This window comes from Cryptotermes secundus, unplaced genomic scaffold (genome assembly GCF_002891405.2).
Source record: "Cryptotermes secundus unplaced genomic scaffold, Csec_1.0 scaffold603, whole genome shotgun sequence".
Classification (NCBI taxonomy): Eukaryota; Metazoa; Arthropoda; class Insecta; order Blattodea; family Kalotermitidae; genus Cryptotermes; species Cryptotermes secundus.
The window spans coordinates 269,288-292,676 of record NW_019721770.1 but is presented as its reverse complement, the minus strand read 5'-3'; the positions used below and the strand labels follow the sequence as shown (position 1 = coordinate 292,676).

At 39.4% G+C, this 23,389-nt stretch overlaps 1 protein-coding gene across 2 annotated transcripts in view; it reads left to right on the top strand.

Annotated features, from left to right (window-relative positions):
• The first annotated feature begins 1,074 nt into the window (after window positions 1-1,074).
• Window positions 1,075-23,389, top strand: part of LOC111875745 (protein cramped-like) — a 33,893-nt gene continuing 11,578 nt past the window's right edge. Inside the window, exons 1-8 of one of the 2 annotated variants that reach the window (XM_023872238.2) lie at window positions 1,075-1,263; window positions 1,795-2,030; window positions 2,900-3,226; window positions 4,301-4,507; window positions 5,239-5,429; window positions 10,813-11,362; window positions 13,373-13,596; window positions 22,254-22,442. In XM_023872238.2, coding sequence (XP_023728006.1) covers window positions 1,256-1,263; window positions 1,795-2,030; window positions 2,900-3,226; window positions 4,301-4,507; window positions 5,239-5,429; window positions 10,813-11,362; window positions 13,373-13,596; window positions 22,254-22,442 — 1,932 coding nt within the window. In that variant the 5' untranslated portion in view covers window positions 1,075-1,255. Of the gene's footprint in view, window positions 1,264-1,367; window positions 1,637-1,794; window positions 2,031-2,899; window positions 3,227-4,300; window positions 4,508-5,238; window positions 5,430-10,812; window positions 11,363-13,372; window positions 13,597-22,253; window positions 22,443-23,389 lie in introns of those variants that run through there. The other variant, XM_023872239.2, reaches the window with a different exon arrangement.

The following is a 23,389-nucleotide window of genomic DNA, read 5'->3' as shown; positions in this document are numbered from 1 at the left end:
AAGTTTAAAGAAAGTAAATGTGTCTTCACAGCAGTGGCTGTAAAGATTATTGTCTTGTGGGATGTGACATGTAGTCTGGTAGACAGTAACAATCTATCAGACTACACAGTGTCACATCCCAGATGACAGTATTCTTCAGTTAAAAATAAGACTGAAGCAGTCCTTAAATTAAAGCAAGATATCCTTGCACATCTGAAGTTTGGCCAGCTGCTCCTCAGCTATGCTAAAGACACCATGAAGCTGTCATCTCATAAAGCGAAAAGAATGCCAGTCTACAAAGTTACAGTTACTAATTCAAAAAGTGGTTTTGTGGACAAATAAGCCAGAGATAGCTCGAGAGTTTGGAAAGCAAAAATTTTGGAAGCACATTTACTGGATTTTTTTTTTAGAAAAATCAGGGTGAACTTAAATGTGTATTTTCTGCCATTTCAGTAACTGATATGCGCATTGGAAATGTATTTCTGGGTATAAAGTTCTGACAATTTTTAATTGAATTTAGTTGATGTAGAATTACACATTAATTCTTTGCACTGGGGAACACTACAGAACATTCTTTATTCAGACCTGTCATTGCAAATGATGGTTCTTGCTAATATGGAATTCAAAGAGTACTGGTGATACGATAAAGATATTCTGGAGGATCCATTACAAAACTGTTCTGTTATCTGAAGCACATAAGATGTCAAACTTTTGGTGAAGTTACATTATTTCGGGACATAAACAGCAGATAACAAGTGGTGATTTGCTTCAAACATGACAGCATCACCATAGCATTCATTTTGAGTGACATAATATAAACGAATATGTATCAGTTGAACGTCTTGATATATATGTTAACTAGCAGTAACTGAATTTATTATAATTGTTACTTATTTCCCCCGAGTTCCTGCCCTTTACCATTCCTTGATCAAGTCAGGCTAGTAAACATAATATGAAATTTGGTTTTAACACAGGAGTCGTAAAAAATTAATTATACATCGTAACAGCATAGGAATTACAATGAAAACAATACGTTTGTATTTATAAGAAAAGTTCTTACTTATTTTGGCTCCATTGTCATAGGTTTGAAATTGAGGGCAAGAACGTTTATTACTGCGTATTGGTAATGGGACTCTGCTTTTGAGAGGGACTACGATTTTTGATGCGCCAGGAAAGTCTACGTACTTCTGACATGATGTAGCGCTTCGGAAGTGGTTACTTTATTACTGTATATATTTCTTTATGGAGAAGAAGGCTCAATGCACAACGGAATGTTATGAAAAGGTAACTGTGTTATGATTCAGTGTCGCAACTCGGTCTCAGAAATTATTAGTTGGCAAAGAATTACACACCCGCCATTTGCAAGAAATTTTGCGTAAAGTCGATGCGTTTAAAACGTTTATTTGTTTGAAAACTGACAGTAAAACATTGATTTTGATTGGTATTTTGATTGTCAGGACATTATAATATTATAACACACCATGAAAACGTGCGTCAAGGCTAAATGGGCCCAGATTTTAGTTAATATATGCAATGGGTGCGATATCCTAGGTTGACTGGGTAAACATGTCAGCTCCAGCAATCCCTTGTTCAATGCAATACATCATTACAGAACATAGAATTTGCTGCATATTGGTGATCTAAGAATAGTTGAATGGTAAGAAATTATTATAAAACATTCTTTTCCTTACTTTAGAAGTTAAAGACTGTTTTGTCCTTATGTAGATCATTGGAAACTAGCCTTTAGTGTCAAAATGATACAGGTATAAGATAGTTTACAGTGTGATATTTTTATCAGAAAATTTGTGATTTCAGTATGGATTCTTTATGTCATGGAGAGAACAATAGTTTGGTGTCTCATGCCATGGACATGTTGCCTGTATGTGGCAATGCACTTCAGGAACCAGAACAATTGGGCTCTGTCACACACAACCAGGAAGTCACTGGTTCAAGTACCAGCCTGCAAATACGGTCAAGTGCTAGAGTGTCGAAGAAAATGCGACTGGACTCATTTGGCACACCGGTGACCTCAGTAGTTCCTGATAAGAAAGGTGCTCTTCAATATTCTTCATTGTACTACATGTAAAGCAGTCAACAAGTTGAGGTTATGTGATACCATATTATACAGATTTAAAAGTTTGTGACGATGGTATATTAATACAATTACTATGTTTCTGGACATTATCCATTGTGCTGCTTTTATTTAAAAATTATAACGTTTTGGAGACTGGATTCTGTCTCTGTCCTCAGGTGCCGCCTACTCAGTTGGGCTCAATCAATGGAGCTAGAGGTCCAGAGATAAGGACTAGCTCTGTCGATTGAGCCAAACTGAATTAGTTCTTCCTGAAGATGAGACAGAATCCAGTCTCTGAAACATTATATTTTAAACAAAAACAGGACAGTGGATAAATGTGTCGTATCATCCAGCATATTCAATAGTTGGTTCTCCATTATATACTTCTGATAACAAGTATGCAGAAATTAATCTGTTTTACATTTTTGTGTGTTGATGAATACTTTGTTAATGATTGTTGAGTACAGCTTTGACATCAAATTCATCACTGGAGTCATATTGCTTCTCTACTCAGGTATTGAATTCTCCTTGGTTTACATATGTTTTATAATAATTGTATCAAAATATGATTTCACATTGTATGGCATAGGTATTTTGACTTGGTTCAAATTTTGTGTTTCCTTCAAAGCCACTGAAAATATATCTAGACAAAGTTAGGTCAGTTTTGGTTTTATTAGTTTCATATGAGCTGCGTCAGAATTTCAATTGTGTAAACAAGTATTTGTTGGATACATTGCATGACTACACCATAAATGTTGCACATAATTGTCTTGCTGTCTATATAAAGGCTTGTGATTTCAGTTTGATACAAAGCAATATTTATATTCTTTTTGTTTTCATCCACAGAACTAACAAAGGTTGAAGAGAAACCAGAAAAGCTGGAAAGACCTGAGAAACTTGAGAAATCTGAAAAGCATGAGAAGGCTGATCCCAAGCAAAATGAGACAAAACCAAGGAAACGAACTTGGGAACTCTGGTCACAAGAAGATAAGAATACATTCTTTGAAGCTCTCAATGAATATGGTAAAGATTTTGATTCAATCCAAAACCATTTTGCAACTAAGGCAAGAAAGAAGGGGCTAGGTGAGCACTTAATAAAGAACAAGGACCAGGTGCGACACTTTTACTACCGAACATGGCACAAGATTTCTAAGCATCTCAAGTTTTCTGATGGTGAGCTGTCATTTTCTTATGTTAAAGAAACTTAAGCCTCCAGTATTCCTGACTTGAAAACTGTTCCTTAAATTAATTTTTTTTTTCCATATTTTTCCTGTGTTTTAACAAATTCCATCATGTGTTCTTACAAAGGCAATGCAGTAAGTTCAGAATTTAACTACATATCTTTTTACTGAATGCTACATAAAAGAGACTGCACTCATACAAATACACATTTACAGGTTTCAGCAGCATGCATTATATGTTTATACTTGCAGGAAACGGGGGCATGTGGTAGCGTAGTTTGTTGAGGGGCTATGCTACAAGCGAGAAGGTCGTGGGTTCAAGTCCTGATGAGGTCATTGGATTTTTTCAGTTGACCTAATCCTTCCAGCTGCGCTATGGCCCTGGGGTTGACTCAGCCTCTATCAGAAATGAGTACCAGAAATTAATTAAATAATTTTCCTGGGGAGTAAAGCGCGGCCGACTCATAAGGCTGACAACCTTACCGCCATCTTTGAGCTGATTGTCTAGATAATGTGGGACCCTCAATGTCTCTCAACCCTATGGGCCTTCACAGCCTCTTACAGGGATACCTATACTTTTTTACTTTACTTGCAGGAAACTCATGTAATCTTTCCTTTAAATAACAGATTAAATATTATGGTCAGATGGATAGGACTCCAGCTCTGCATTTGGGAAATCCTGGATTCAGATCTCAGCTTGAAGACTGGCTATCCTGAAAGTTTTCACAGTTTTCCTCATACCTTCCAGGCAAATGCCAAAATAATACTAACAAATATAGCATAGATGCTTCTGATCTTTGTTTGGAGATGCCCGGTTTCATTGTCAGCCAGGACACAACTATCCTGGCTGAGGTTTCTTGTGGATGTCCTCAGTCCCTCCAGGCAAATGCCAGAATAGTACTGTAAATTCAGTCATGACCCCTTCTGTCCACATTCCTTCCAGTTCATTATTTACTATCATCCAAACATTCAACCCCAGTAGAACTGGTATCAAGTATGATAGTATACAAGTATATTTTTACCATTCATATTGATACCATGGATGTCTTTGGATTATGTTATGCAGATCTGAAAAATGCTGCAAGAGAACTGTATGGACTTGTGAACTATGGTGAGATACGCAGGAAGATTGGTTTTTGTACTGAGAAAATCATGTGCATGAAACTCAATGAGCTAGTGTATAAAGGTACAATACAGATTCGAATAAAGGGAAAGACTCTGCGTATTAAAACACCACTTTGTCGGGCACTTCGCAAGCTGAACCGGCTACAAGGTATGTACACTGTTAATTTGGTAACACAGTGAACTCTCGAGTATCTCTGGTAATTAAATTAGAATTAGTAATTTATAAAAGTGTGGTTTCCATAGTGTAGCAGTTATCACGTGTGCCTCACATGCCCAAGGTCCCCGGTCGGGAACACTTCTTTTTAGGAGCTGGGCTAGCATAGTCGGTATAGTGATTGGCTACGGGCTGGTCTACTGAGGGGTCAGAGCTCAGGTCCCGATAGGGTCAAGAATTTTCTCTTCTCCAAATTGTCTACACCGGCTCTGGGGTCCACCCAGCCTCCTATTCAATGGGTACCGGGGGCTCTTTCCCTGGGGGTAAACAGGCAGGGGCATGAAGCTGACCACTCAGCTACAGCTAGTGCTGAGGTCAAGAAAATGTTGATCTCTGCATCCACTCCCCTGAATGAATTCATGGCTTCGTGATTAATTTATTAAGCACAGGGACAACTTTACCTTTTTTTACCTTTTACAATATATGAATAAATTAGTCTTACATTGTTTTAGAAATGAATGAAACCTGTAACTCTCTCCAGAATGTTGTGTTTGAATTGAAGCTCACTCAAAATGGTGTGATTTGCTTACCCTAAAGGAAATGATATGGGATAGCTCTATAAGTGTAGTGTTAGAATAGAGCTTTGTTTCTTTGCCAATGCTATATTACTGCAATGATGCTGGTTAAATGTTAAGCTGTAAAATGGTGACATATCATTTTTTCAGAATGTCAAGAAGATCTTAAGCTTCCTGCTCGTGTGGTGGTAGAGCTTCGTCCACGACACAATGAAGCTTGGAGCCGAGTTCAAGCTATGTCACATAATCCTCGGATACGAACAGTTCTTCCTTTGCAAAGGCGGCTCACTTCACTTCTTGTGTACCTGAACTACCGCTGGCGTCCATCGCACATAAAGCACGTATCCTTAAAAGTCAGACTGTTGGAAATTGAGTGTGCAACATTGAATGATTCACCAATTTGCTGTTACAGTGTTATTCTTTCCACTCTTGTTTTACAGTGTCATCCATCCAATTACATTGTTGCTTTTAGAAGGCTGTCAGCTTCAAGTTGACTAGCTGGAAGATAAAGTAATATTTGGAGTTACTTTTCATGGCTCTTGAACATAGTGTGACGTATTTGCGCTAGGCAGGACACTCCCCCTCCAGCAGTGACATAACAGCATTGGAGCAACTGCCGCTGCTACGGTAACATGCCAGTCAACCCCCCCCCCTCCCCCCAGTGACGTAACAGGGTACACCATGGTTACTATGCAGCTATAAACAACTCTTGGCAGTGTTCCCCAGCAACGCTTGTAAACACGCCATTTACGCAGCAGTGAAGTGATGTGGGTTTTCCGCTGTCCGACTGAGGGTTTATACGAGTTACTAGAGAGAGTAACAAGTCAGTTGTAGTTTAGCATTCGCTGGAGTGAGTTGAAGTCCATTCTTATCAAGTGAATGGCAGCAGTAAGTGTGATACAGCAGATGGCAGTAATTGGGAAACTGTGAATTGTATAAGTGTAAGAGTGAGTGGAATAAATTTGCTACATTCAATACGGCATGAAATTATTTGTCATGTCACACACCCAACATGTGACAGTTTGGTGTCAGAATTGGTTTATGAACTTAAACACACCACAAGTTACAACAAATTATACTGCCACATGATGAAAATGGAAGATATGATGGAATGCCTGCTGGCCGCTCAAGTAGGTTTCCTGGCAAAAATGTATGCCGACTCGAAAGCCTGGCAAGAAAAGGCAGGCACTGATAGAAAGGCCTGGCAAGAAGAGATGGCCGCCTGGAGAGAAAAGACTGCCGCAGAAACAGAAGCCATCCAAACGGAAACAGAAGAAGCGATCAAAGCAAGAACGGAAGCCAAGCGAGAAAATATGGGCACCAGCCACAAGGAGATGGTTGCCGAAACCAAACCAGAAGAAAAAGAGATGATGGCCTGTCCAGAAAAGATGGAAGCGCGTCTAGAAGAGAAAGAGCTGACCTCAGTGGAAATGAAACCTGAGGTGGCCCAACAATGAGAAGTCCCCAACGAAGATGCTGTAGTGAAACTGGTCAAAGGCTGGAAGAGGAGGCATAGGGGCAAGAAGCAAGCTGCAGGGCAATGTGGAGAGCCAAAGAAACTGACCTGAGGAGATTGTGGATCCCGGATGAAGTTTGCTGCCGCCTGCAGGAAGATGTCCTGTCATGCAACAGTGGCATGGCACAAGAGGAACATCTTCGTAAAAATTATGACCCACGGAAATTGGGGACCGCGGAAAGAAGTAACTGCAGCCATAAGGAAGATGACATGCTGTGCAGGACACAGGCATTACAAACAAAGTAATGGCAATGTGATACAAGGAACCCAAAAAGAATGGATGCTTAGGAGGAGATATCAAACAAGACCTGAATACAGAAATGGAATTAAGGACCGAGGTGGCAAGCAGCCACTATACGAGAGAAAGAAGGGAGCAACCGCAATCAGTATCGGAGGGTGCAGCTCAAGACATCTATCACCTCTGGGAAAAATCTGACTGGCGTATAAGACTCTCAAGAAGACGCTAGAGCTGGACATCATGAAGCGAGCAGTAGGAATTTCCAATGGGTTACCAAAAATGAGGAAATGGAACTTGTGGAGGGGTCGACCCCTACAAAACGGAAAAAGGTACTTCAAGCAGAGGAGGAGCCAGTAACGTAGAAGTACCGGCCTCCGCAGCGAGAATAAATGTGCGATGGATGAAAGTGAGGAGTGAATGTGATACAATGGATCGACGAACACTGGACCACGGAATTGTTAGGGATGAACAATCGTAAGATGGGAGTGGAGGATGTAACGGCCACAGAATAGTTGCTGCCAGGAGTAGCCGAAACAACAGGAGACACAGCAAGCACAGCCTTGGAAGAAAAGGAACAGGGATGCACCGTTAGGCTGTTCGGACGAACAACCTTTAGAAGGGAGCAGTGTGACGTATTTGCGCTATGCAGGAGACCCCTCCCCTCCAGCGGTGACGTAACAGCATCGGAACAACTGCTGCTGCTACGGTAACAGGCCAGTCAACACTCCGTCCCCCTCCCCCGCGGTGAAGTAACAGGGTACACCGTGGTTGCTACACAGCTATAAACAACTCTGTAGCATTCCCCAGCAACATCTGTAAACAAGGTGTTTACGCAACAGTGAAGCAATGTGGGTTTTCTGCTGTGCGACTGAGGGTTTATAAGATTACTAGAGAGAGAGTAACGAGTCAGTTGCAGTCTAGTATTCGCTGGAGTGAGTTGAAGTCCATTGTTATCAAGTGAATGGCAGCAGTAAGTGTGATACTGCAGATGGCAGTAATTGGGAAACTGTGAATTGTATAAGTGTAAGAGCGAGTGGAACAAATTCGCTATATTCAATATGGCGTGAAGTTATTTGTCGTATCACACACCCAACACGTGGCAGTGTGTTGAGTCACTGACTTCTTTAGATATGCATATACGAGGGGGGACCCAAAAATAACCGGAATTTATTTTTGTTATTTTTTATTTTTGCATTTTTATTGAACTGTATATTAGTCCCCTTCAAAGTATTGTCCATGTGCATTAATGCACTTTTCCCAACGCTTTTGCCACTGCTCAAAACAGTGCTGGAATTCTTGAGGCTGGATACTGTTCAAAGCCTTTAGCGTGTTTTCTTTGACTTCATCCACATCACGGAATTGCTTTCCTTTCAGACTTCTCTTCATCCGTGGAAACAAAAAAAAGTCCGACGGAGCCAGGTCGGGTGAGTAAGGTGGATGAGGCACAATCACCATGTTGTTGCTTGTCAAAAACTGTCGGACCGTTAAAGCTGTGTGCGGTGGAACATTGTCGTGGTGAAGCAACCAGTTCCCATTTCTCCACATTTCGGACCGTTTCCGTTGCACACTCTCTCGTAATCTTCGTAACACATCCAGGTAAAAATGTTGGTTCACTGTTTGTCCTGGCAGAACGAACTCTTTGTGGACAATGCCGTTCACATCAAAAAAACAAATCAACATTGTTTTCACATTGGATTGCACTTGACACGCTTTCTTCGGTCGTGGTGAAGTTGGAGTTTTCCACTGGCTTGATGATTGCTTTGATTCTGGATCGTTCTGCACTTCACTCTTCAAGTCGCGGCAAACATTCACGCGGTTTTCTCTTTGGTCATCTCCGAGCAAGCGAGGAACAAATTTTGCAGACACCCGTCTCATGTGCAAACCTTCGGTTAAAATTCACTGGACCGTGCTCCATGAGATGTTCGTTTCCTCAGAAAGTTGGTCAATGGTCTTTTGACGATNTGCAGTTTTCCCTAACAGAAAGCAAAATTTCACGCACACTCTTTGTTCCTTCTGGTCGGCCATCTCACTAATCGCCAAAGGGTTGAAACAGGAACGCACACAACAGAGCACAACAGACAAACCACTTAACTCAGACTGACACCAGCTCAATAACAGTCGCGGGAGACCCCCAGCTAACACCACCTAGCAGCACAACTCGTAACTACAAAGCATGCACGCGCAACAGGTCGGTTCCGGTTATTTTTGGGTCCCCCCTCGTATGTTGCTTCTGTGGTTAATCTCAACTTCAGAAGAATGTTTGTATAATTAGTCCACCTTCCAAAGTAAAGTTTGAATCTTCTAGAGTGAACAAAGTTGTCATCGTTGTTGTAGTTTTATTTTACAACTTAAACGTAGCCACATTTAACAATTGAACGATTATACAATCTTGGAGACACATTATATGTTCCTTTTCATAATTGACAACCCTTCATTGTATCCTGAATGCTCACTGAGCATACCAAAGTATTCCATTGCCCATACCTAAACTAAACTTTCTCCTATTTTGGATTTATGCATGTGTATATGTGTGCATTCCAGTATAGAAAACCGAGATTAACGGCCATGGGGATCCATTGTGCTGACCATGTGACACCCTCAATCTGCAAAAGTTGGCACTAACTTCGCCGACAAGCAGCGGTTACTTGGTCGGTATAGTTCGCAGACTACAGGCCATGGAGTTTGTGCATGTGAGTGAGAGAGAGAGAGATAACATTATAATGTTCAGGAAGGCCTCCTTGACAGCAGTGTTATGCAAGAACTTCATAACCATTAGGGTTTCACATCAGTGAGGAATAAATTTAAAATGACTCGTGGTTCTATACATGCTCTATTTGGCAAGAGGGATGAAGCTTGGTCTTTTGGAATTGGACCATGACAGAGTATGCAATACCAGTAGAAATATGTTGCCTGTTAACTGACCTCTCATTCCAAATTAATCGCAGCTGGGTGTCATCACAAGAATAGCAGAGCTGAGAATGTTTCAGTTACGATCAGTTTCTCAAAAATGTGAATAAGAAAATTGTAACTTGGAAGGCAACCCATGTTAAATAAAAGCATAATAACAAAATCTCTGTTTCTGTAAAAGTAACTTTCATAGTATATTTTCCAGTTGTTGGTGGGACTTAGGTTTTACTAGGTTTTTGGACCTTTTCCAACATCCGGTATTCTAGATAATAGAGGACACAACATTTTGGAAACTGGATCTGTTTCTATCTTCAGGTGAGAAAGGAAGACATCTACTCAGTTTGGCCCCTTAGAAAGAGCTAATCTCAATCACTATCTCTTCCTAAGGCACCCAACTTAGTAGGTGTCTTCCTTTCTCACCTGAAGACGGAAACAGATTCAGTTTCCAAAACGTCGTGTCCTCTATTACCTAGAATTCCAGATGATGGGAAAAGTCCAGTAATTCTCTGTGTCATCCACCATCGTCAGAACCCTTTAGAATCTACTTAAAAGGTTTTATTAGAATTTGGCACATCTCAGATGTCTTGTAGTTATTCTGTTATTTTATGGCTAGGGTCTCTGCTTTGCATATTCACAATGTAGTATTAACATCAAATGTTAAGAAAGTACAAACTACAGATTTCAAGAAACTCTTCTAAATAAGCATTTTTTATGTGAAGTAGGACAGAGAGAGAGACTGTTGTTGAGAGAGCCACCTGCTGACAGAATTGGTACTATCTATAATTGGTGCATGTACACTTAACAATGTCACACAACATGGATAAAATTGTATTGTATAGAGAGGAAATTATGTACCATGTAGGAGCAGTAAATAAGCAGACAGATGTTTCTGCCGTGGGTGTTAGTCCACCTTACTTCCCTTTCTCCTGCTATGTATTCCATTTCTCATCCACCAGATATCATTGCTAAATATCTTTCCATAAATAACTTGTAAATTAGTCTCTCAGTAGGTGGGATATAGGACATAACTCGGATTGTATCAAACCTTGACTGTAAATTGCAGCGTGATAAACTGTTGTCATCTGTTGGTAGCACTGATCTCACCCCACAAGATTCAGAAGACAACAAAAAGGAGAAAGAACCACTTCTTCGTGTGGCACCACATCTGGGTGCTCCAATATGTGTACCCTCTGTGAACGTGACTGATTACATGACCAGTTCGAGTCTATGCCTTAGCTCATATGCAGAGCGCTCGCAGAAATGGCAGGAAGAGGCTACATCATCATCTTTTACTATTGGGAAGGGAGGTGGGAAGGGATGCACATCAAGGAAAGGGGGGAAGCGACAACGGGTGGACAGTTCAAGTGACAAGAAATCTCCTACTGAGGCTTCTGCGATGACATCTCCTGTGAAACAGAAAGAGAATGTATGTCCTGAGAGTGAGTTTGTCAGTTGTGGTGTTATGTTAGACAGTGCCTCTGACGATAATAAATCTGTGTTCACCAGTTCTGCGCTTAACCATGAAGAAGATGGGGACCATGTGATCTCAGGAGCTGATGGTGATTTTAACAATATGGCTGTGAATGACATACTCCCTCAGCATCATCTCACAGGTACCGTTACATCTGCTAGAAACTTTGAAGCAAGATCCATTGTTTTAAATCACGCAAGTAGAAGAATCTTGTTTCTTTGATACCAGTTTATACACAGAATTAAAGTTACTAAGATTATGGTCTTCTGAGTTGTGACACTCTGTAGATACATGAGTTTTGAAGGAATGTTCTGCTTCCATCATCTGCACTAAATTGAGCATGGTGAGGATTTTAGTCAGATGATTAGACAGGTAACAATGAATGGGGTCTCTCAGATCCACTGGATGGGTAAAGAAGGTGGAGTCTGGTTTAGGCCAGTGGTAACAGAGTTTCTATGTGTGTATTTTTCTGTCAGTAGTGAAATCACAAAATCAGAAGGAAATGTCTCGTAAGTAGTAATATCTGAAAACATTTTTTTTAAGTGTGTGGAAATGCAAATTAGTAAGTATTAATATTTGGACATGATGGCTGTAAGCTGAGAGTGGAGCAAGAAGAGGCAGCCATTGCTAGGCACTGGTGAGGTAAATGCCTTGCTGTAGCAACAAATAAACACACTATAATAGAGGAACTGTGTGGTCCTCATCAAGGCTATGTAGCGAGGACTAACAGAAAAAGTTATTCAGTTGGGAGTCAGAGGTGGCAATTAACAGTCACTGATGAGTTCCAAGTGAGCATTGGCAGTTTGTGGTTCTTTGTAAATTTTTAAATTTTATAAGCAAATATATGTCTTAATTTTATTTTAGTAATTATAGGCCAGTACTGTGTAGGGCATTCATCCATATTTATTGAGCTTGAAAAGTTTTTGCTAATTTGTACATCACAGAAAATGCACCACATATCTATTATGAAGTTAATTCAGCTAATGACATTTAGAAAAATAATTTTTTGGAACCTAATTGAAATTTACCTCTGCTCAGGCTAAATACTGTGCTTTTAATGTTTAACCAGGTGGCTTATATGATTGACGCAGATCTGTAAAGGCTTAAGTTAAGAAGGTTACAATAGTTTGGAGTACAACCAATTGAAAGTCCAAGACCATCAGAGGATAGTATTAAACTTGATTTTGGAGAAATAGTTCCTGAAAATGTTGTGACAAGTCAGTGCACTGCCAGGCAGCGGCTTGATAAATACTCTCTATTACGTGCATGCAACAGTAGAACAGTGTGGTCATGCAACCCGTTTGTAGGCAACAGCTCGGTAAACGCAATTCTGTGTGGGCAGTGATGTCACACAACAGTGGTTGGAGACCATGTGACATGTTTTCTGTATGTCCGTGCCAAAGGTTTGTGGGGACAATGAAGGTCGTCTGCAGGAAGTCAGGCTGTAGAAGGAAGTAATAGATGGGTTTCACTTGAATTCTGAAGTTCCAAGGGAACAGCAGTGTAGCCAGAAGAAGAATTAGAAGACTTAGTGTGTGATGTCACATGTGCTGTAGTACATTGATATTGGGAGCGTGTGTTTGAGATTCCTGTGTTATAAATCCCTGAAGACTAGTGTAGATAGACTGAAGAGATTAGCATGGAGTGCTTTGTAGTTTGAAAATCAGGAGCACTGTTATAATTAATTGTAAGTACAACATGTAGGTGGTGAATAAACCCAGTTACCAATCCAAACCCCATCTTTAGTCCATGATACATGTGACAATATAAACAGGATGTAAATAGCTCAGGATGATCCCATACTTTGTGTGTACATACTCTTTATATAGGGATTTTAAAGAAATATTAATTTTCAAGGCATAATATTCATGTAGACATTATATGCTTGCATATTTTTTTTTCTTGTTTATATCATTTATGGAATGCACATAATTTTTTTTCTTCTTCCTTCAGTGTTTTGACTGTTACACAGGTTTCATCACAGTTATTTTTATTATTGTAAAACAATGAAATCAAATTAAACTATGTTAATAATACTGTACAGTTTTCCTGTAAGTGAAAATTTGTATATCAGAACTATTGACCTGAGTGTCATAATTTTGTTATTGGAAACTTCAAGCATAGAATATGCATTATTGATGTACTGTTTCAGATGATGATGCTGGAAATTGGAACCATGGCACTGTGCTTGCTGTAGACACTGAGCTGACGCCACTTCAGAGTGAAGGGCTGGACAGTAAGGGTGATGTTACAGCTCAGACAAGCACTGCTGCAGAACCCAAGGTTACTGACAATGAAGATATCATCAGCAGGATACGAAATGGATGGACAATTGAAGATGCCCATGCTATTTCTATAGGAGAACTTTATCTCATGGTTTGTACTTTAACCCTTCACTGCTGGTGGGCATTTAAATTCCTACTCAACTCCTATGCTGGAGCATATTTAAATATTTAAATCAAAAGGTGCAACATTTCACTTAAAGTGTAATAAATTAGGAACAACCAGAGTTCTGTTTTTCTAATTTTCACACTATATTCAGAAATGTATATAGAATTGGTGTATTGATCCACACTGCTTTAAAATTATTTTTTGGCACAGTAAACCTATAAAAATTATGAATGATAGTATCATATTACCTTAGAAGTTCAGCTAGGTGTGTTAGTCGTGAAAACATTCCACACAGAGTCCCATTTCACACACGTGCCACCAGTACACAGTATTTGACACAACATGTCGTTTCTATGGTTTTCATTTCTTCGCAGTTGGTGGAATCTTGCTTATAAAATTTCTTCTCTTAGACAGGGCACTGTTTTGTCGGATGAATGTCGACCCGGCACTTTGTGTTCTACAGCATTAGCATATTTCACAGAGAGTCCCTCAGTTAACTGAATTCTGATTGACAATTGATCTATACTTTTCCTTGTGCTATTCCTACATATTATCATTGCATTCAGAAATTTTCTTTTTGTCCCTTATAGTTTTGCATATCCTCCCAGTGGATGTTTGTGCTATTCTTGATTCTGTCATTTACCACAGAATCAAGAAAAGCACAAACATCCATTTTCAGTGTCTAATTCTGAATCTGATAAAACTTTGTTCTGATTCGGTTTGAAGTATATATATTCTCCACTGGTCATGACACAACACAGCTGGCCACTTCATTCCTTGCGGCTGGCCTTGGCTAACCAGACTGCATGATGCGTATTTATAGAACAAAGGGGGATTACAGTAGTTATCGTTCATGTAGTGAACTGTGTATCATTTGCTACAGTAGCCATCATAACACACTTCTTAGAGTCAACATCACATCTCAAAGTCGTAAATTCTCCGCATGTCTTCTCGTAGTTACGAGTACAAATACCAATGTTGAAGCAGCACAGTTCAGAATATGCCTCAAGAGAATCGACTTTTCATTTGATCAGGATAGAGGACAGCACACAGTATCGATCTAACCTATACAAAATGTCATTCTAAAATGACTAAAATGTGTATTCGTCATGTATAATAATAAATTCTAAATATTAAAACCTTTCAGGATTCGTCATCCATACGTTGTATCTCAAACACGCGAATCACACCATTCCTCCTCTATGGGAGCATTCTTCCTACATTCATGTGTGTATTGTGCACTGTGTTGTGTCTTACTCCTGTGACCGTGCATTTAGTCATTTTAGAATGAAGACGTCATGGCATGCAATGCAGTAGTTTGACGTGCATAGAGACACACCTGAAGATGGCACATTAGTGCTGAAACATATAGTGCAAAAATGAAGAGAAAGGTGAAATTGTGTGCACTATAAGACGTTTAGCATAAATACACATCATGGACATGAATCAGTGCAACAGGACGCTAAAATATAACATTAATTGCGATTCATTACAAGAGGTACCTATTATATAGCATTTTTCACTTTTTTTTTTTTTACTATAAATCAATCAGTATTCAATAGTGTCCCCGAGAAGCACTCTCTTCTTGCCATGGCACACTTCTGACTGAATTAAAGTATTCAGTGAATTTGTGTCTAACAGAAAAAGCAGCTTGGACACTCCTTGAACGATTACCTGAAATTGGAAGTAGCTGTCTTGTTGGTAAATTCTCATCCAAGCCGTTTTGTTCATTATCACAACTTATGACTGCATTTCTTCGTAAATAGTTGTGCAAAATGCAAGCTGCTTTTACGATGTCGACAACGCTAGTAACTTTAATTTCAAATGGTCTTTGGAATACTCGGAATCGCGAAGCTAGGATTCCAAATGCACATTCAACAGTTTGCCTTGCTCGTGAAAGCCTATAATTGAACACCTTATTTCCATAGCTTCCCATAACTCTTCTCCTTGGGTAGGGCCTCATTAAGTTTGGCATCAATGGGAATGCCTCATCCCCTACAAATACGTATGGCAATGCATGTTCGAAGGAGAGCAGATCAGCAGGTGGACGAAGTTGTAGAGTTCCCTTATCCAGTTTTCTGCCCAACTGACTACTTGAAAAAATACTTCGTCACTGAATTGTCCCATGGATCCTACGTCAATGGAAGTGAATTTGTAGTGTGCTTCGACAGCTGCCATTAAAACGATGGATAAATCGTGTTTATAATTAAAGAATGAGGATCCAGATTTATTAGGCTTTTTGATAACAACATGCTTTCCATCGATGGCTCCCAAGCAGTGTGGAAAATGCCATCTGAGGCAATCAAGATCCATATTTCTCTTTTAGGTTGTGGTAAATACAACTGTTGTGAACTTCGTTCACAATTTTAGCTACAGTTCGATCTCCCATCCTGTAACTGTAGCCAATGCTTTTGTAGCTATCCCCAGATGCCATATACCTGAAACAAAGAAATACGCGCTCATTAATGTTCAATTTATACTAATTAATTAATTACAAAATATATTGTTTTCTCTTTTTCGGATGACGAGGTTAAATGTACTTGGGTGAAATTAAGAAATAATCACAGGGATGCTCTATGACGACAGCAACATATGAGAAGAAGTGGAGTTGCTACTGCAGATGTCAAACCGTGGAAGTTCCAAGCACAAATGGAATTTTTATTACGTTACATGGTCAATGAAAACCGTGATACAAATTTCACCGACGATGATGGCAGTTCAGAACCTCCTAATGAAGAAGCTCAACATGTAGACCCTGAATCGCAACATTGTGAAGGTGACCCTGTTTACAAGATAAATGATGAAGGTTCGGACTTACCAAACACTGCCGACGTTGAAGAGGATGAATCACGTAATTCATCTGCAAACAACGAGTCTGCCAAATCTCCTGTATCACCAATGCCACAACCAAAGAAGAAGGTGAAAAAATTTGATATTGACAACTTAATAAAAAATACTATTGAGCAATGAGAACCAAGATCAAAAGATAGAAGTGAGGAAAGAAAAAAACTAGAAGCAAGAACAACTCCGAAGGATGATCTGTATCTGTTCTTCATGTCAATGTATGAGCTGACCAAAAAAATGCCAGCAGCATCTCAGCACATTGTAAGAAGAAACGTATTTCTCACTGTATCGCAAGAGGAGGCACGCCAAGCTGAATATTACTGACCTACATTTAACCCAGGAGTTGGTACAGGCGACAGCAGTCATCACCCGGGGAACTAGTCAAATTGGACACATGTGAGCTCTCCTGCTTCAACTAGCTCTTCAGGGCAACCTCCTTCCTACTTCTGTGGAGAGACGGTGACTTCTCATGAAAACTTAGAATCTTCCAACGTAGTCTCTTTCATTAATCATTTCTCAGAATAAAAATTTCTCTGCATTTTTGCCATGTATATTATCAGTTTCTTATTATATTGTAATGTATATTATCAGTTCTTAAAAAACATGAAATAAAAAACTTACCTCAAAAATACTGCCAGTTTTTCTTCAATTCCAATTGGAGTTTGAGCATTGCATCCCTCGGAGTAAATAATAGGTTGAATCATGCTATGAACTTCTTCAAACTCCTCTCAATTCACATGGATATAGTTCACAAATCGTTCATTGGAGAATTCTCTTTTCAGTGCAAATTCCCCGTGAGTTCCTCTTTTTTTCATGTACTCACCGTTCCACAGCTTTACCTTCCTCGACTTCCGATAGAGTAATAGTAATGTTTCTAACTCGCTGTCCGAATCTGACTCAGAGCGGAAATCAAGGTATTCCACAAACATGTTTTTGATTTTCGATTTGGTTACATGCACAAAGTACCCCTGCCTTCGTCAAACTGCTGAACAAAACTGCTTTCCAATATACATCGACAACTGTGCCACACAGTTCTGTTTTCCGTGCTGCCCTGCCCCTACTGCGCCACGCAGCTCAATGTGTGCCTTAGCTAAGGGAGGAACATGGATCGAGGGTGTTTGAGAACAGGGCGCTGAGGACAATATTTGGGCCAAAGAGGGATGAAGTGATAGGACGTTGTAGATAACTGCATAATGAGGAGCTTCATAACTTGTACTCTTCGCCAAGTATAATTAGAATGATTGCATGAAGGAGGATGAAATGGGCAGGGCATGTAGTATGCATGAGGGAAAAGGAATACATATAAGATTTTGGTGGGAAAGCCAGAAGGAAAGAGACCACTAGGGAGACCTAAACATAGGTGGGAAGCTAATATTAAAATTGATCTGAGAGAGAGAGGTTGGGGTGGTATGAACTGGGTTGGTCTGACTGAGGGTAGGGACTGGTAGAGGGCTCTAATCAACTCAGTAATGAGCCTTCAGGTTCTGTGTAAGTTGGGAGATTCTTGAGTGGCTGAGCGACTGTTGGCTTCTCAAGAAGGGCTCAGATTCATAGAATAAGTTAGTTCACTTAATGTGGATACAGTTCTATGTTGGGAAAGTAATCACTTAGACTTCACACTGCACTCTGTTAGAGATAACTTTTTTTCCTTATAAAGGAAAAATTCTATCTTCTGGGATATATTACCATGTGGTCCATTGACAGTGCATTGTCTTTCTTTGGACTATATAGCATTATTTCCCACTATTCATAACCACTGCTATGAGAACCTGAAATCCTTTTTCCTTGCATTTCATTAAATATTCATCAGTTACAAAATATTTAGAATAAATGGGTGTTATATTTTATGATGTTTGCCAGTTCTCTACAGTGAATAAACTTTGAGAAAATTTATAAAATTTCAGTTCCATTTTATTAAAGGAAGAGATTATTATTATTATTATTATTATTATTATTATTATTATTATTATTAAACTGCAAATGGGTTTTACCCAGTGGCAGTGGTATTACAATAAGACAATAGACAAATAACACACATAAACACGAAACAAAACACAGCACACAGACAAATAGTAGAAAAGCACACAAACATTAGTAGAAAATTAACATAGTATATATTAAACTAACAGCAATGAATGCATAATGTCATGTTCTCATTTTCCCTTCATTTCTCTTTACTACACTTACATAATCCTCCAATCCTTAACACTTTTCACTTCACTTCGCTTCCCTTCACTTTACTTCACCTCAGCTCACTTCACTTCACTTCACTGCATTTTTTTCTGATTTCCACCCCACCTTCACTTCACCTCAATTATCACTTTCCTAACCCTTTTCCTAAAATTACTTGGTTTGCAGGAGAGAGTCCCTAAAGCATCTGAAGGTAGTTGGTTCCAGATCTGTATGGTCCTATTTACAAAGGAGTATATCTGTCCATTGTTTTCTGCTCCTAATTTTCTCGTCATGATTGCCCCTGCTCAGATAGCATGGCCTTTGTAATCTATCACCTATAGTTTTCCAAGCCCGTTCTCTCGTGTATGCTTTGAAGAGAGCACATATGCAAGGTATCTGCCTGCGCTGTATCAAGGCTCCTCAGTTCAAATTGTTCCTATGATGTGGAAATTTAGCCGCTTTCTTTTGCACCCAGTCTAATGCATTTATCTGTCCCTCCTTGTAAGAATCCCAGCAAGCTACCCCATATTCCAGAATAGGACGCACTAAAGATGTGCAGGTTAAACATTTAGTGTTGCTATTTCCCTTTTTTAGAATACACATTGCAAAATGAAGTGCTTTTCAGGCTTTTTTCACTGTGTAATTAACTTGATCAGCCCAACTTAGATCGCTGCATAAAATTATTCACAGATATTTACAATTGCTTGCTTCAGGAATTACTGTGTCCCCTAATGAATAATTTAGTGGTTCCGTCACTTGGGCCCTCATGAAACAAAAATTCACTGGTGGTATGCTGTGCTCATTGCATTTTAATATTACAATACATTCATGATATGAACGTATAATGATGACACTCGATAGCACCTTAAGCATAAATACTCTGAGATCAAAATGGCTCAATGACAGATAATTTTGACAAATATAACTGCTGTATGCCAAGACACCAATACAAATGGTACCATATACCCTTATACAACATGATGCAAGGATAACAAGTAAATAAATTAATATAAGACGGTGACGTAACCTAAAAACAAACAACCTGCAGTTCATTTTCAAAGTGAACATCTGAAAGCTCCCACATATGCAGCAGAATAAACACTGATAAAACTATGCTAGTTAGTGCATATGCGGATGATTCAATGATTGCATCCAGTATAGGATGGTTCAGATCAATCCTAACTAAAAATTTGAAGCAATTAGTGTAACCGTTTGCCTACATGTTTGGAAGCACCATCTTATAATCCTCTCATTGGGCCTCTACGTCAGGCGCCATGTTATCATAATCGCCGTTAGCCCTTACGTTGGGCATCATGTTCTTCTACTCATCCTCTTGTGTTGGCCTTTATGTCGCTGGCTGCTGGACTGCTACGGGTGAAGGCGGCTACAGCTGGCTTTACCCTGCTTCAATTATCATACTTGCACACCTCTGATCTTTAGGGTAATGGGTTTTGTTTGGGTGCCAGTAAACTGCTACCATCAGTTTACAGATTTCTGAAAGGTGTGAAGGATTGAAAAGGGGGTAGCGGTCGTGGGTAGCTACTTCCGCCAGTAGAGCAGAGATTCTGTCCTCAGGCCATTTGGCAGGGTCTCGCTCAGGAAGGGAAGTGGGAACTCCTGTTATAACACACACTTTGTTCCACAAGGCACTTTATTAAACTGTGGTCCATAAGGGACGCCACTAATGCACTAGATTGAATTTGCGTCCGAATGGTTTGAGATCTGGAATACGACATTTTGCAGAATTTGCATCCGAATGGTTTGCGATCTGGAATACGGCTCCTTCAGAATGCCTTCTCCTCAAAACTCTCGGAGTCGACTCGGTCCACAAGTCAACTCCCTAAATTATGAGGATTGGTCATTTTCAAAAAATGGGAGTACACTAATTAAGTATTTCCCCAATCCATTTAGGTATTACAGGGAATTTAGGCGCTAAAATTTAACGTAAATCCTGTCTGTAGCTTTGACAAATGTTATGCTTGGCTTGGGGTTGGGAGACCACCCATCTTTTAAGTTATGGGTTCAAAACTGTCACATATTGTATTCTCAAAGGATTCAGACAAGTAAAATTTTGTGTGACTTTCTAAAGAGCCAAGCTGCTCTTTCACTTCGAATCTGCGTTGACCAATCGTTTTCTTTTGTCTTTTGCACTCGAGAGTTTGGGCTAAAACTACTTTTTGAGGGGAAGAAATAGCCTCTGTACCTCTCGTCCATTTGCTGTAGGTTACAAGTAAACCTAACTGAACATATTAATTTACCTGGATCAAAACAGGCTACAAAATTAAATCCAGCTGGGGTTGACAGATCGGTTACACTAGTGAGTTAATATCAATCATATTTATTTATGACTTGTCTATGTAAACAGCCAAATTAAATCATAAGATACATGGTATGTGGTATAGAACTTGNTTTTTTTTTTTTTTTTTTTTTTTGGGTGGGTCCTGTATAATGACAGTGTCAGTAGCAAGACCTTGTAGTGTTGCATGGTAGGATGATAGACGATGGTGAATTGGAAATGATTGAGTAGGAAGCAGTTGTGGCCTATTTCTGATACTATCTCAGCATTTGTTGGAGGGACTTAGGAGAACCACAAAAACCTGTCAGCCAGACCTCTCTGACATTGTAATGAACACCTTCTGAATAAATGTCTGTAATGTTACTGTTATACCAGCCTCTTCAGTGAAACATATGTATTGATATGTAAGTAATCATTTAGCACACCGTGCACAAGATACCAAGTCACCTTACTTTACCTATATAAGAATATTGTAGCAACCAAGGAATCGGTTACTATACAGAGAAAACCCTACTGTGATGGGATATTAAATGAGAACAATATTTAGACCAACATGTATAAATGTTTTTCATTTCTGACTGGAGGGACAATGAGACTTAGAATGATCATCTTATTACTTGTAGGAACAGGGATTATTGACCTAACCATACAAAGTTTATTACGATGTTGGCATGTAAATTCTGCATATGAGATAAAGAGGCATTTGGGTTGGAATATCAAACTGAAATAGTTAGATTACAGATAGCTTTGCACCTTGTCTTAATACATTAAGACATTTTTAAAATTTTTGCATGCACTAATCTCACAAGAAAGTGCAATGATTATTGTCTCAGAAAATGTCATCATTGTTTCATTCACTCCACCACCCAAAGTTAATGTAGCACCTGGCCACAATTTAAACTTCTGAAAGTCCTCAGTACTGGGTAAAACACCAGTTACTAGAGTAAAGACCATGACATGCTTTGCAATTATTAGCAAACTGTTAAGAAATTTTAATGAATAATCTCAAGTTCTCTTGAGCACCCAGAAATTATTCTGAGTGAAGCAAGGAAGCCTCATACATACTGTGTGTGACAGACAATCTAGATCATTTTGTTTTTAAAATATAAGGAAGATGTGGAAACATTTACATATGCTATGTTTGAACTTGCTCTGGGAGACAGTGAATTTGGGAAAATGCCTGATTAGATTTATTAGCAGTAGTGTTCTATTTCACAGATGCTGGCTACATTAAAATGATGTAAAGTTCGTATTATTAATTGGATAATTGAACATTATTTGTTTTTGCAAGTAGATTATATGTATTCTGTTATCTTTGATATGATTTCAGTTTGGTAGTGATTCCAAGCTGCAGATGGAATACTGGTGGGAGCATGTTCCTCCAGAAACAGCCCCAGACACGATGCCGCTGCAGGGTAGTGTTGAAGGGGAGACTGCATCAGAATTACAGAACAGTTCTGTGGGAGAAACTCTGCAAAAATTGATCTCCATTGCCAAGCTCAATTTTACAAAGGCAAAGGTAAGTAGATGATTGGTTAAATGTTACAGTGTAGCCAGTTTTTTTTTTTTGTTCAGCTTGGATTGCCTAATATATTGTGACATGATGGCCGAAAGCTGGAATAGCAGAACAAATAAAGGCAGCCATTGCTAGGCAATGGCATGGTAAACACATGTTCCCAGAAACAAGTCAGTGGACAACAGTAGAGGAACTGTTGGAAGCGGTGATTTCTATGTGGCCCTTGCCAAGGCTGTATAGCAAGGATGAACAAGAAAAGTTAGGGAATCATGGGTCAGAGGTCATAGCTGGCAGTTAGCAGTCTTCAGTTGCATTGTTAGCAGCCACAACCCATCAACAGCTAGTGAAGACATAGCAGACTGAGAAGACTGTTGTTTGCAGTAGTGGTTTTTAGAGTGCGTTATAGTGAAAGTGTTATAATTATTTATAATTACGAGTTATAAGCTTTCAGTAAATACAGTTATCAATCCAGACCCCATGTGTAGTCATGTGATGATATATTTTACTTTGGAGTTAACGTTTAGTGCTGGACGAGTGAGCAAGCTAGCTAAAGCAGCAGTGCCTTTGACATGTACTTGAAAAGTGTCTGGATTGAATCTCAACCACAATGTTGACAAGAAAATGCCAAGATTACATCTTAAATTACACCATGATCACATCCTTAAACATACTTTCCAGTTCATTATTCACTAATCATCCTGCCATATAATACTATATTATAATATGTTGTTATATTATTTCTTATTAGTTAAAATGCCTTACTTATATTTGACATTTTAATTTCTTAGTGTTATAGCTAGTTAGTTAGTTAGTTATAGGAGAGGGTGGGTTTCCCCATGCACTTAGACCTGTATTGGTCCATTGTGCTTCCCTCTATGATTTCTACCAGTCTCTATATCCTACCGGTACTGGTGCTTACCATCAGTCCCGCCCAGCCAGCGAGACCGGCT